Genomic DNA, 14,765 nt, shown 5'->3' on the forward strand with positions numbered 1-14,765 from the left:
GATTTCCGAGAATTTAATTTCCTGAGCTTTGCATTGCATTCTCTTTGACCACTGACTCTCTTTGGTCTAAAACGTGTTACTACTATGTGGTCATTCTTTGTTTGGACTTTTACCCATTTAAGATAAAAATCTTATTATGCACTGAAATGGAAAATATCAGCAAGTCATCAGACTACCTGGGAAATTTATGGAGAAGAGGGAATTTATCAGGGCTCACAAGAAATCAGCTCTCATTTATAAAGACCACGCATAATGTCAACATAGAGCTTTGCTCTATATATTTTCCAGGAGGCTGAATCCTAAAATGTGCTTTTCTAGTTTGTGAATGTCTAGTAAGGAAGACAGTATGACTTTTAACTTAAAAAATATTAATTGGGCCTTTTTTCCCCCTTGGGAATTCAAGGGACTCTATCTAATCTCTCTTTAATTCCAATTTTCCTCTTCCTCCAAAAAAATACCTGATATTCCTTTAGGCCTACCCTCAAGATTTGGTCTAAGTTTCCTTTCTTAGACCAAATGGTTCAATGTCTCAAATGTGATGTCGATACAGAATTTTTAAATCTTACAAGATTGCTTGATTTAAACCAAAGATTTAAGGGTAACTCTACTCCACAGAACTTTGAGCGTACAAGGCAGAAAACTAGATAAGGAACACTCTTTTTCACTCTATCATTTCTGTTTTGTTTATTTAAAACAAGTCTCATTAAGAAGCCTGGGCAGGCCTTGAATTCTCAAACCCCCTGCCTCCTGGATTCTTCACAGCGAGGAGAAGCAATTTCACCTTTAAGAATTTTTCATATTATAAAATATTGAATATATTTTATACTTTCATTTACTGCTTGTGTCTTAGTGTTCTAGTCAGTAAGACTCCACACTCTATGAGTGGGTAGGCATTAAATTTCTCAGGATGAGTTTCCCTTTTCCCCAAGCATACTTCAGTGGTTCTTCTGTACTCAGCCATGTCTTTGAGGCAATATTTCTTTTCATTACCAAAAGCTCTCATATATCAACTTAGATGTCCTAAAGTGCTGAACTGGCAAATGAAACTCAAACTCATACCTCCAACAAACAAGTGCACATGTAAGGCTTTGTCAGATTCTGATTTCTCCAATTTAATATATGCACCCCAAATATATTGTTTGTTATTCCTAATATAAGCAAGAATGCATGAGGATAGCCTGAATCACAACTGTGGAAAGCAGATCCCCAGTGGGTTTTCAGAGTAATCAGAGTTGTGATTACAAAGTGGTTGTTGCCAGTTCTGTGCAGTTTGATTTGGATATGATTCTCAATATCAGTTTTGGGTAGACACATGATTTTTCTGAGTTGGTAACTATTGGAACTAACTAGACGCACTTGTGCATGTTTAGTGTAGATATTACGTCTTGTTATGTAAAGAGAAGTTTTACAATGTTTTTTTTTTTACATCACACTACAAAGTAATTATTGTTGATAATTTTGTCCATATCTTAAAAGCATTCAATATTTACCTTACAACTAAATTTTGATTTGGGTATTCAGACTAGTAAATTAATAAATATCTTAATGCTTACAGATTAAAACATATTGTCATATGACTATATAGTCATCCATTTAACGTGTCATACCTTTCCTGAACATACCAGGACTTTTCTCATTGTTCCCTGCATGATAAAGTATAGCAATTAACAAAGCACTTACTTTGTGCTAAGTAGCTTAAGAATCTAGAGATAACTTAAAGAATAAGGAAGAATATGGTTATGCTATGAGTAAAAACTATCCCATTTTATATAAAGGACTTGGAGCATCATTACTTTGAAGTATTGGGAGACCTAAGTGATGGTCCACGTGGATGCCGAGGATATTTCTAAACTTCTTTGGATAATTCAATTTAAGGATTCATATCACTAAAATGAATATGAAAACTTGGCTTTGAGAAAGATGTTATAGACAGTATTAAGTGTTCTCGTGTACTTAGTGTAGACCTCTCTTTGCATTTCAGAACTCTTGGACCTGAACAGGACATCAATATTTCAAAGCCCCTTTGGATTTCTTGATCTCCACACAATGCTGCTGGATGAGTATCAAGAACGACTCTTTGTAGGAGGCAGAGACCTTGTGTATTCCCTGAACTTGGAGCGAATCAGTGATGGCTACAGAGAGGTATTGAAACACCAAGTGTCTGAAGAGGGAAATAACAGAGGGGTTGGTAGGACAATGGTGTTAGGTGAAATTTTTTTCATTGTGCCTACCACTTTAAAATTAAATTTGGAGCTGGGTGTGGTGGCTTATGCTTTTAATCCCAGCCCTTTGGTGGCAGAGGCAGGTGGACCCCTGTGAGTTCGAGGCCAGCCTCGTCTACAAAGCTGGTCCAGGACAGCCAAGGCTACACAGAGAAAAAACTGTCTCAAAAAATTAATTAAATTAAATTAAATTTGGAATGATCTGACTTAATTGAAGTAAAATCTCTATTAAAAGAAAACAATTTGGGGAAATTTTGTAAAGCATCATACATGGATTTTTCTAGCACACCCTTGATATCAATATTTGCAGAGAGATGCTTGCCTTGTGATTTTGTGTTTTGCATAGTGAGTGATGTTTGTCACCACACCCGCTGTCTTGACACCTGAATTGCAGGATCCTGGATTAATAACGGTACCTCTGGGCTATAGTGTTCCAACATCCAAATATGAACCAGCAAAATCAGTATAACTGGCTGGTGTGGTTTTGTTGACGATATTATTAGGTGGATGCTCCTTAAGCTTGCTGTAAAGTAGAATATAAAGTAAGATCACTGGTGGCACACGCCTTTAATCCCAGCTCTTGGGAGGCAGAGGCAGACGGATGTCAGTGAGTTCAAGGCCATCCTCATCTGTAGTGCAAGTTTCAGGGCATCCAGTGCTACACACAGAGAAACTCTGTCTTGAAAACACAAACAAACAAATAAACAAAGGTAAGATCTTATGTTGAAAATGGTTAACTGTAGGAAGGAAAGCAACTTACACAAAACAGAATTGGGTTAAGTTTTCAGAGTTGTGTCAATTTTACATGAAACATGAAGAAACTTAAATCATAGGGTTTTTTTTTTTCTTTTGCATTAATGTGTGTGAAATAATCCGCTTTGTTTATGCTTTATTTTTATGTTCATCAAAATGGGCCAAGTCTGTGTTTTCAAAATTCTTTTTAAAAATATGACAAAGACCAGCACTCTCCGAGTGTTTGCCAAATCCTAATTCCTAGAGAAAATACCTTAAAATGCTTTGCAGTTTCTTGAGATTCTTTTTTATTTTTGTTTCATATTCGTGCATTAGGAGCTGGAGCTAGAGCTTAGTGGGAAAAGATATAATTAGCACTCTTAAAGTGCTTGGTTCAACCAGAGCCCTCCTCATCCCCCTGTGACTATGACAGCCAGCATTGTGTTCTGTTCTCCACTGGCTTAGTTGGTGTTTGAATATATGTAGTATCTGTTAACTTTAGAGGAGACGAAATCTTGCTTTTTTCCTATTCAGTAGAGAAATTTAGTGATCTTTGCATCACCTATTGCCTGCAACCCATGGCCTGTTCTCCACCTTCCCAATATACAAAGACTAAAAATTTTGGTTAAATAATAATTGCATGTTGGAAATATTAGAACCATAAAGATAACTTCTTTTCCTTCTTCCTTTTTTCTTTCTCTTTCCTTCTCATCCTGCAGCATTCCTGTTTGTTGTGAAAAGAAAAACTGCGCTTTTTATCGTGCCTTAGGTTTTGTTTCTGGCACTGACTTTTCACCTACCCCTAGGGGCGGTTAGCTCACAATAATCCAAGGGATCTTCAGATTTCATTCAGTGTAATAGATCATATGCTACTTGGGCTTTCTCTAGGCTTCTCATCTATGTGGAGGGTCACCTGTTCAGGGCCACATCTTTCTGACATTTTTCTAAGTCATACCCTCTTCAACAATTCTGAGAAAAAATTTAAAGTCAATTTTGATATCATATATATATATACATACGTATATATATAACCATATAGTTATATATTATATAACATATTTATATAAAATAACATATGCTATATATTATAAATATCAATAATATATTTCTTCATTAAAGCTAACAGATACTGCCCAAATTCAAACAACAAATATATCAATGCGTAGGAGTACTTAAGTGTTATACTTTATATTTGCTGGAAAAGAAAGAAGAATGTGATTGAATCAAGGACTTTATCATATATATATATATATATTCCTAAATATGTAAATAGTCTACTGAGTTGGTATAAAGCTACTGCTATGCATATTTCTTCATGGCTAACCACTTGTATTAGATAACCATTGGTACTCATTTGAATTCAAATAAGCATATCAACTTCTCTCCTCTTCTCTACGTGCTTTTGTACGTGAATCCAGATACATGTCCATGACCTTCCAGTTAAGCTCACTTACTGGATGGTCCCTTTTACATCTCAGTTTCTCTCTTTCCAAGTCACTTTCAGTAATAAAATGTGTATTTACTCTGATTTTCTGTGATGAAATAATGTAATGTAGAGGAAAGAAAATCAGATCTCATACTAATGACCCTGTCAACATCCAAGTATTGATGGACGAGGAACTCTCAGTGCCCTACTCCCCACTGCTGAACAATTTGCTACTGATAGGCTCAGAGAGAGTGGGACTCACTGCCTGCAGGTAGGTACCTGCTGTGATTCCATCAGCCTCCAGTGGAATTCAGTGCACACAGAGGGCCCTTGTTAAACTATGTGATCACAAGATCAAACCAAAAACATGACTCTTAGAAAGAGGGTAGTATGGGTAGAAAGAGAGAGATGAGAGAGGATGCAGGGGAAAGTTATCAGTAAACATTTTATGCATGTATGAAAAACAAAATTAATATGGTATTAAGCCAGATCAATCTCTATTAAAGTGGCTAGAGTGTGGTCTGAGGGGATGGCACAGCAGGTTTAAGTGATTATGGCATATGCCTGACAACAGGAGGCCAGTCTCTGGAACACTTAGTATAAGCAGAGAACTGATTTCCAGAGCTGTTCTCTATCTCCACATGCATTATGTGACATGGTCATCCCATATCACAAGACAAAAATAGTTTTCAAAAATAAAAAGTATAATTTCTAATTATTAAGATGTTCCATTCTAGCCTATTAGAATTTAACATTTGCCTTATACATATGATTCTTATGTTGTCATCTTTCGACCAGATCAAGTCATCGTATAGAAAGGTCCTGGAGTTTATAACTGGCATTTTAGGATACAGAATAGCTTATACATTTCCCTGATCTGTTGCCTTCTATGGGCACGGAGAGATGCCGCAGCCCCTGTTCTGATGTGTTTTCCCTCCAAGTAGGGAAAATCGGATCTCCTTCTTATTTCTTCTTTATTGTTTTGGCCTAATTGTACCCTCAGGCCTTTAATGCCAGAAAATGAGATTTTATGAAGGAAATGACCCATGAAATAATAAGAGTAGGAGACCTGCAGCATAGTGGCGTTTATGAACTAACTCTGAGGGAGGCAACGGCGGAACATGAGGCCGTTGAGCTTCAGGGTGCATCTAGCAAGGACGCAAATGAAAGCAATTTATAACCCTATTAAACTGAATATCTTTTCTGCCCTGAAAGAAATATCTTGATTTTTGTGGTGCCTAAAGCCTACGTGTTCTTTAGAGCTGTTTCAATGTAGCTAATTCAAACATAAATGTCAACATTGCAAAGGGCCCTCTCAGGTCCACAGCAAGGACAGGTCACAAGGAATTGCACCAGGGTTTATGCGTATTTGGCTCTAGGGTAACTTCTTCCACTTCTATTTCTTATTTTGTACTTGTCCTGCCTCTTTCACTTAAATGCTTAGCAATAGAGCTCCTGGTAGCTCAGTAAGCCCCATTCTATTGTTTCTGCTTATAGGCATATCCCCGCGAAGCATATTTACAGACCATCTGCTTAAAATGAGCGAGCTTAATAGTAGTTGAGGTCTTCCGTGGTTTCAGCTCTGAAAATCTAAGTGCTCTTCTAATGGGCAAGCTCTCCCACTGATAAACATTTCTGTTGTATTTTCAGTGCTTTCCGACTTGCTTTCTTTATTCCTGGTTTCTCAATGTTAGTATGATGTCTTCTGAAATCTTGAACAATATCTGTTAGGAAGGGTGGTTTTCTATATGTTTTAGGATGTTGACCTGCATCCCTGGTCTTTGCCCCGTAGATACCAACAGGATGTGTGGTAGTTTGAATGAGACACATCATCCATAAGCTTAGGCATTGGAACACTTGGTCCCTCAGTTAATGGAGCTGTCCAGGAAGGCTTAGGAGGGATAGCATTTTTGAGGATATGTTACTAGGGCAGACTTGAAGAATATATAGCCTTACCCTACCTTCAGTTCTTTCTATCTCTTTCTGTCTCTCTGCTTCTGGCTTGCAGAACACCATATCTGCCTGCCGGTATGACTTGTCATCATGATGGATTCTTATCATTCAGGAATTGTAAACCCAAATTACTTTTTCCTTCTATAAGCTGCTTTTGATCACAGTGTTTCATCACAGCAGAACAATAAGCTCCAATAGTATACACATCATCCCCCATGTCTTAATAATAAAAGAAATGTCTCCAGATATTATCAGATATTTCCCAAGGAAAAGTATTGTCCTAAGTCAATTCGCTCATCTATGTACAGGGTTAGCCCCCCTCACTAGCACTACCACCACCACCACCACAGAGCCTAGCTGTAGATCTAGCACTAATCTGACCACATCCCTCTTTCTGCTCCTTAGACCAAGTACTTTGAAGTTTATACTCAAAGTCTATTTTTATTATGACATGTTACTTCTTTATTCCTTAATTTTAATATAGGTAAATTTGATATATAAAATCTAATGTGTATCTCAAATACCATAGAGCAGTGTTTCCCAATCCTCCTAATGCTGTGACCTTTTAATACCTGCTGTTCCTCATGCTGTGGTGACCTCGACCATAAGATCATTTTGTTGCTATTTTATAACTGTACATTTATACTGTTCTGAATTATAATGTAAATATCTGATATGCATAATACAAAACATGTGACCCATGTGACAGGTCGTTCAACCCACACAGGTTGAGAACCACTGCCTTAGACTGTGCAATAGTAACCACTAGCCACCTCAAGACGAAGCTGTCATCAATCCCATTACATGGGTGACTATCTTTATCTTCTTCTACTTCTCTATCTTCTGCCAAGCAAAGAAGATACTTCCCCTTATTTTTAGTTTTCAGAATAATTTTGTCATGTACTCTCTATACATTGCATCTATTAGTACAGGTAAGTTTAGCTGTGACAAATGACAAGCAATAATATATTGTAATTTCCATGGGCCTTTCTTGATTTCTGTCATTTTAATGTTATTTTGTAGCTTTAATTATAGTCGTCATTCTTGTTAGTTCGTTACAGTTAGAGATGGAGTGGCAACCAGGGAACACAGCTCTGGTTTTCAAGCTCAAATCTTGACTCTGCATACAAAATACTGTGTGAATCTCTTATCTTCCTTGGGTCTCTGCTTCATACTTGTAAGAGGCAAATTAGTCCTCTCTGAGTATGCAAGATTTGTTAACTTTCATTAACAAAGACCATGTGAGGATCTTATGTACACAGTAAATATTGGTACAGTTATTAGTCACTTAGAGGCCATGGAATGTTTTCCATCATTGAAACAGAGCATACCTTATCATTCCCATGTCAAATGACATTGGGTCAATTTTAGTATTTGGCTTTACTAGTGCTACTGAGGTGATACTAGAAAGCATCTCACAAATACAAGAGAGCATCCAAAGTACACATGCAGAAGTAGAACCACTAACTTAATAATACATGCACGCCACTGTAAAAGATGGTACCCCCAATAACTTGGCCAAATTCTTTCTCCACTAGTGTGCGAGGTGCCAGTTATATGCAAAATCATCTATATTTTCTCATTGGTCTACATGATCCACATGTTTTTCAGCACTTTTTTGGATTCATGTATCACTTCATGAACACATTACTATCTTTGCAACTACAGTTTCCATCTTAGTTACTTTAACTCATTTGATTAAAATTTCAGCAACATTAATATGGATCGTATACAGTGTAAAACTTAGAATGTGTAGTAAGAACATAAAATAACATTGTATAATATCAAATATGAGAAATGCCCAAAGGATAATTAAGCAGCTTAGGGGAAAAGGAATATAGATATTTCCATGGAGAGTAAGATGGTCAGAAAAATATTTTTGAAAAAGGAAACCTGATAACACAAGGTATTTCAAGGCTCAGTCACCAGCTGTGGATTGTGGCTGCAAAGCACGAGAATACAGAGACAGTGTATGGGCAAGATTGATTGGGAAAACCAGATCATTGAAATAGTTAAGGATCAGACACTGTTTGGCTGTTGTGGTAGGTGATAAGTCATGTTTGTGAAGAGAAAGACAGGAGTGTATAGTAAAGAGAATCTCCCATGAAGAAGTAGGAATACTAAGGGTTGACGTGACATGACTATGAGCGGGTACTGGTGTGATTATAATAAAGTAGGGCCCTCGTTTCCCAGCGACACTTCAAGATTTTAATGAGTATATTTTTTGAAAATTTAGACAAAGTTTAGACAGAAGAGGCAAAAAATCAATTAAAATATCTTGACCAAAATAAGAAAGCCACAATCACTAGAGATAGCAGTTTTAATTAGAGAGAGAAGGTAAAGGGGGGCAGGGGGCAGAGGTAAAGTTAGAAGTAATTTTGCTAATGGTATTCCAGATGATTTAACAAAAGCATTTAAGGCGTTTAGTAGGGTGAGGTCAAACTAGGGGCTGTACAGAGTCCTATGGGATGTGATTTTAAGTATTGATTATTGACCCAGGGTTAGGGTCAGTTCTGCCCATTGTGACCACTGTGGGTTATGTCCTGATGAATTAGCCTTGATGGTCTCTCAGGAAAGATGAGTAACTGCTAATCTCCATTTAGAACACTTAAACTACCAAACTTCTTGGTCCTCACTGTCTGAAGCTGACCCAATATTTCCATGAGGCTCTTCCTTCTTTCTCCTTGTTACCCAGAGATGCTCTCTCTTCTTCTATAAGGTAACACTTGACCCTTCTTTTATATATGATATGAGCCCTTCTTTGCTTACTCTTCCTTACAATTAGAGACACACACAGACAGACAGACACACACAGACAGACAGATACACACACACACACACACACACACACACACACACACACACACACACACATGTTTTTCAATACAGGGTTTCTCTCTGTAGCCCTGGCTGTCCTGTGCTCACTTTGTAGACCAGGCTGGCCTCAAACTTATCAAGATCCACCCACCTCTGCCTCCTGAGTTCTGGGATTAAAGGTGTGTGCAACCACACCTATTTGTTCTTTATATTCTTATATTACTTTCTTTATAAAAATCAAAATGCACTTTTTGCAGGAGTTCTTAATGTTTGGGGTCCTGTGACGATCTGTCATATGTTGAAAGCCCAGTAGTACTTATAGATATAAGATAAGCACATAGGATTTGCAAAGGGGAATGTTAAAATAAGATTGTTGAGATAGAAAGGATTCTAAGATTTCTGAGTAAAATTATACTGAATTTACCAGAATAACCATTTTCCTAGTCTACTCTTACCTGCCTTTTAAACTTAATCTCGGCTTGGCCACGCCAACACACAGCCAATCAAACAGCTTCTATTTACTCTTCCTTTCCTCTCGTCACTATGCATTCACTTTTCCTCTTAAACATCTTGGAACATTCTTTCCTTTTGCTTTTTCTTTGTTATTTCTTCCCTTTTACTAAATTTACAGAAGGGTACCTGGCCTTTTCTTGTTCTTCTGAATGATTTCGGTTTCCATACTGTTTAAAACTGACTGTGTACTTGTCAGTCTACATGAAAAGATGACTTCTCCATGTAGATCTGCATTAAGTTCATCTATGAAGCTGTAAGTAAGTCAAATACCACAGTGTGGTGGTTTTAGAAGATTGACCTCCATAGGCTTCTGTATTTGGGCACTTGGCTACAGCTAGTGGAACTAAAGGAATAGGATGTGTGTCTTTGTTGGAGGAAGTGCAAATACTCTTTGTGGTTTTAAGAAATGAGTTCCCAGCAGTTCCACTTCCATGCTTGCCTGCTGCGGCCATGCTTCTCCCTGACATCATGGTGACAGACTCTTATTCTTCTGAAACTGTAAGCCCCTAATAAATTCTTCCTTCTATACTTTGCCTTGGTCATGGTGGTTATCCCAGTAATAAAGAAGTAACTAATACACATAGACACTGAAAGAATGAAAGTGTATATATTTCTAATTCTCCTCATTTATTTATTATAATTTATTCATGTTACATCCTGATTATTATCCTTTGCCTCTTATCTTCCAGTTCCCACCCTCACTCCCTCTTCTGCCTATTCCCCTCCCCTAGACCTCTGATGGAAGGGCACCTCCTCCCAACACCATCTGACCAGTCAGTCTATCAGGTCTCATCAGGGTAGCCAGCATGCCCTTCCTCTGTTTCTGCAAGGCTGCCCCGCCAACGGGAAGTGATCAAATCATAGGCACCAGAGTTCATGTCAGAGGTGGTCCCCACTCTTTCCTACCCCCACCCCGGCTTAGAGAATAAGCTGTTCATAGGCTACATTTGAACAGGGGGTGTAGGTTCTCTGCATGCATTGTCTCTTCTGTTGAAAATCTCATTGTTCAAACTTTCAAAACCTCTTTTTAAGTACTTTTTCATCCTTATTTAGGTTAGTTTTGTCTGCCTTATATTAATACCACTCCATACCTTACTCAACTTCCTGCCCAATAAATAAATGAAATAAAAACAGGTGTTTTACTTGTGACAGTAATTTCATCCTTAACTGAACATTTGTAAACCACTGATGGTCTTGTAAATAATGTCCATGCCGTGCCCTGACCCCTGGAGTGACGTGAGGAACAAGTGGTACTTCTTAAATCCAAGCAGATAATTGTAATGTGTATCTACACTTTATATCTACTTACTGGGAAATAATAGTCCTATTAGGTAGCTCTAAACATTTTTGAATCTATCCCAAACAAAACTGACATACAAGAGTGAATTTTCCCACTCACTTTCAAAATGCACCATCACCTACCATTTAATAGGCATACTGTGTTATGTAGGCTTTAGGAATTGCCATTGTTTTAGAAAGTCTATTTTACTCACTACACTTCCCAGAGTAAGCAGTGATAGCCTTAACCTTTAAGCACCCTGCTGCTCTATTTTTATTATATTCATGAAGCACATTTGATTTCACTGAAAAATAAAAGTGAGTCCTCAAGCTAAATCTTCCTCTTCATTCTAAAACTTTCCATTTGCAATTCCATTTACTTTTTCTGAGAACTCTGATAAAAAATTTGTGTATCATTCTCTTTAAAATACCATCAGTGATTTCAGAGTTGAAGACTGAAGCTCTGATCTCATCGTCACTGACATTTTAAGAAAAATTTAAAAGGCAGGCAACACACTCTCCCTGCACCATTAAAAAATTCTAAAATTTTTGACTCCAGGAGAAGCTCTGTGTGGGTTAGAGGAAAACATGTGCTGAGTGAAACGTTTTTCATCATCCTGAGACTTCTTGTCCAGACTTGACAACATCCAGATACGAATAACACTGATAGAAGAGTGAGAATGGCCTCAGAGAATGTGGTCCATTTGCTTACAGATCAGCATTCATTCCCTAGTCTCCTTGCTAGATGCTGTTTCCGATGAAGCTCCACACCTGCCACACTGAGACTGCTCTCAGTGCACAGGAAGTCAGAGTTCCTCAAGCTTAATATTAGAACAGCTCTCATCATATTTCTTGTCATTTTTCAATCATAATTCTGCACTGAGGAATAAATTCTAATTTAGATGGTCTGTAACCACACACACACACACACACACCACCTACCATTTATTAGATTATAGATGTAGGCATTCTTCTTCCTTATCCCTCTTTTTCAAACATATTTTTCAACCATAAACAGACTAACCATAGTATCGTTTCTTACCTTTTCTTTGAGAGGTTTAAATGAGTTAGTACATGTCTAAATCAGTGTCTCAACCATAGTAATCTCTATCTAATACTTGTCCTCATTATGACTTAAGACAGCTGATTCTAATGCTTAGCCATTTCTAAGTAAGGTGGAGGGAAGAGAACAGGATTAGAGACACAGATGGGAGCAGGGTCCAAGGTGAGCAGAAAAGACGGAGATGTAGCTGAGAGCGACTCACAAGGAAAACTAATCGATCTGCAGCTGAGTCTCAGTCTTACATCAATGATAGGGTGCCTGGAACATTCTGACCAGAAGCAAAGCACAATTAGAGTGGAAGTCTAGTTGCATTTACGTCAGCAGCAACATACTGACTAAATGGCAGGAAGAAGAGACCAGAAACATGAAGTAAGCAGTAGTCAAAACATGAAACCAGGCATGTCTATCTTAGAAGCCTCTACCCTTCCACTACTCGCCATTTCAATGCTGCAGCAATTACTATGCTGTCTACATTAAGCTTAGCAGTGTTTAGGAACTGACAGAATAGTTTGTTGGTGATGACAGTGAGGAACTAACAAGGAACTTTGTTCCTTTTCATTGCTTATGGCAAAGAGGACAGCCCGGGAGGCTCCAGGATCCAACCCTAAGTATCAGATGAGTTATCTGTCTTTACCTTCTGTGGTAATCTGTGTCTAGAGGACAATGACTATGACTTCCTTCAAAACAAACTTACCCTCTGGATAACATCAATTTTAGTTTAAAGCCCAGAAATCTTGTTTTTCTTTCCTATGAAACTTCAGACATTGACATTTTTTCATAAGAAGTATATTTCATGATATCATAATTTAACCAGTATTTAGCAATAAACCTCTAGTCAAGGAAACCTTGGAGATGTATTTTCTTTTCTAAACTTCTAAATGTAAGCTCGTTTTGCTGATTTTAAGCTAAAGTTCCACTATTTAATTTGGAGTTCTGTTGATATTACTGCCCTTAGAAAATTTTATTTAAAAAAAAACTGTACACAATTTCTTCATTTATTCAAGGTTGAAAAGAATATTGCCATTTAAAATTTGTTTTTGACTGAGTGGAAGAAAAGCATTAAAATATAATTTGCATATGAAATTTTAGAGGGTAATTCACATTAATGATAGCAATTGAGAAAGTTTTCTAAGTAAAGGAGGGCTTTATCAGGTCATTGATGTTTGTCTAATGTGCAACTTCTGTTTGAGTCCAGATGCTCTGGAAAATAAGCCTTTCAAGTATTGGTTTTATCTAGGGCCCAGAAGATCATAATTCTGACTTACAAACAACTTGGATAATGACAGTCATTATAAGTGGAAAGGTATAAACCCTGGGAGTGATAATGTGTGTGAGGTTAAGGACTACCATTTATAAGCCATTAGGATTACTTTAATATGTTATATTCAAACATTTTCTTCCTTTTAATGATATTTATGACATGTATAATTTAAGTTTATAGTAAGGATTACCATTATTATACATAGATAAAAATATAGAAAGTAAAATAAAATTATAAAGCACTTACTGTTAGAATATTAGAAATCTGAAGATAGTATTACACGAAATTATTATGGTGTCATAGTTGTGTGCTTATAGTCTACAGAGATAATTTATGCTGGCTCAATAGTTTTATGTATTTTTTAGTAAAAAAGACATTTTTAAACCGTGAAATGATCCTATCCTTGTTAATTTCTTTTTGGTCTACTAAATTTGAGCATCTTACAACTGTAAGCTGTTAAATTCTTAATCCTGGTATAATTATGAAACTCAATAAGGAGCCTAGAAAAATGACTTAGGAATTTAATTTATATTTCAACATATTTTCCTCCTTTGAGATATGCAAGAATAGTAAATGGCTGTTAATTTGCAGTGGAGGTGACTGAATTATACAGCAAATGTGTTGTGATAAAATGATGTGTATTTAACCTTTTGCTTTTTGTACTTTTTTTAGTACAGAGAATTTGGAAGCAGCATGACACCCTGTTGTTTAACTGCCTTTAAAAATGTTTTGTGCAGAACAAATAACTTAGTTTTATGGGGTTTTTTTTTTTGAATGTTAAACTGTGGAACAGAACCAAGAGACATCCTGACTGCCAAAACAAATGAAAGAAATGATTTTCCTTACAAGCTTGGCAGAGCATTTACAGACGATGACTTTCAAAATATAACTTTCTATTTTCCTTGAAGTCATTTAGTCTTATTTTGTCACCCAGTTAACTTGTGACTAAAGTCTTGAGCATGTTAAATTATTAAAACATGCAACTAAAAACCCTCCAAACAAATCCAGAACAACACACCTTTAGTAACAATTTCCCCTACATTAGACATTGCTCTAGTGTTTTTAGGCCAATCTCTTTTCCCTCTCTCTCCATTTAGAATAGTGTGAGCATTTGCTTTTTACCTATCAATTGTGATCCTACCAAGCATCTTTGAAAGCTAGGCTAATTGTGAGTACGCCACAGCATTTCCTCCCTGCATTAATACCTGGAAAAAATTGACTTTTCATTTGACTTTTGTTAAGGCCTTTTCATGTCTGTGAACTGTATCTCTCAGAGTTCACAATGAGATTTTTTTAGCTGGCTCATCTTTATAAAGATGCGATAAAGGTACCAATCATCAGCCACTGAATAAATAGACTGTCTAAACCATGGGTCCAACTGACATTGACAGGCTTTGCTCCTTGTATTCTAGCAAGAGAGCTAAAATTAAGTATATAAGCCATTGTAGTGTTTATACAAACAAGAATGCTCTGAGAGATCAAAGTGGAAGAAACACTGTC

The 14,765-nt window shown here is 37.0% G+C and overlaps 1 protein-coding gene across 1 annotated transcript in view; it reads left to right on the forward strand.

The window, feature by feature from the left end:
• The window catches only part of Sema3e (semaphorin 3E), a 228,893-nt gene that overhangs the window by 126,370 nt on the left and 87,758 nt on the right, over positions 1 to 14,765 (forward strand). The window contains exon 2 of the mRNA XM_051152076.1: positions 1,982 to 2,142. Coding sequence (XP_051008033.1) covers positions 1,982 to 2,142 — 161 coding nt within the window. The remainder of the gene's footprint in view (positions 1 to 1,981; positions 2,143 to 14,765) is intronic.

Source organism: Acomys russatus, chromosome 10, assembly GCF_903995435.1.
Source record: "Acomys russatus chromosome 10, mAcoRus1.1, whole genome shotgun sequence".
Classification (NCBI taxonomy): Eukaryota; Metazoa; Chordata; class Mammalia; order Rodentia; family Muridae; genus Acomys; species Acomys russatus.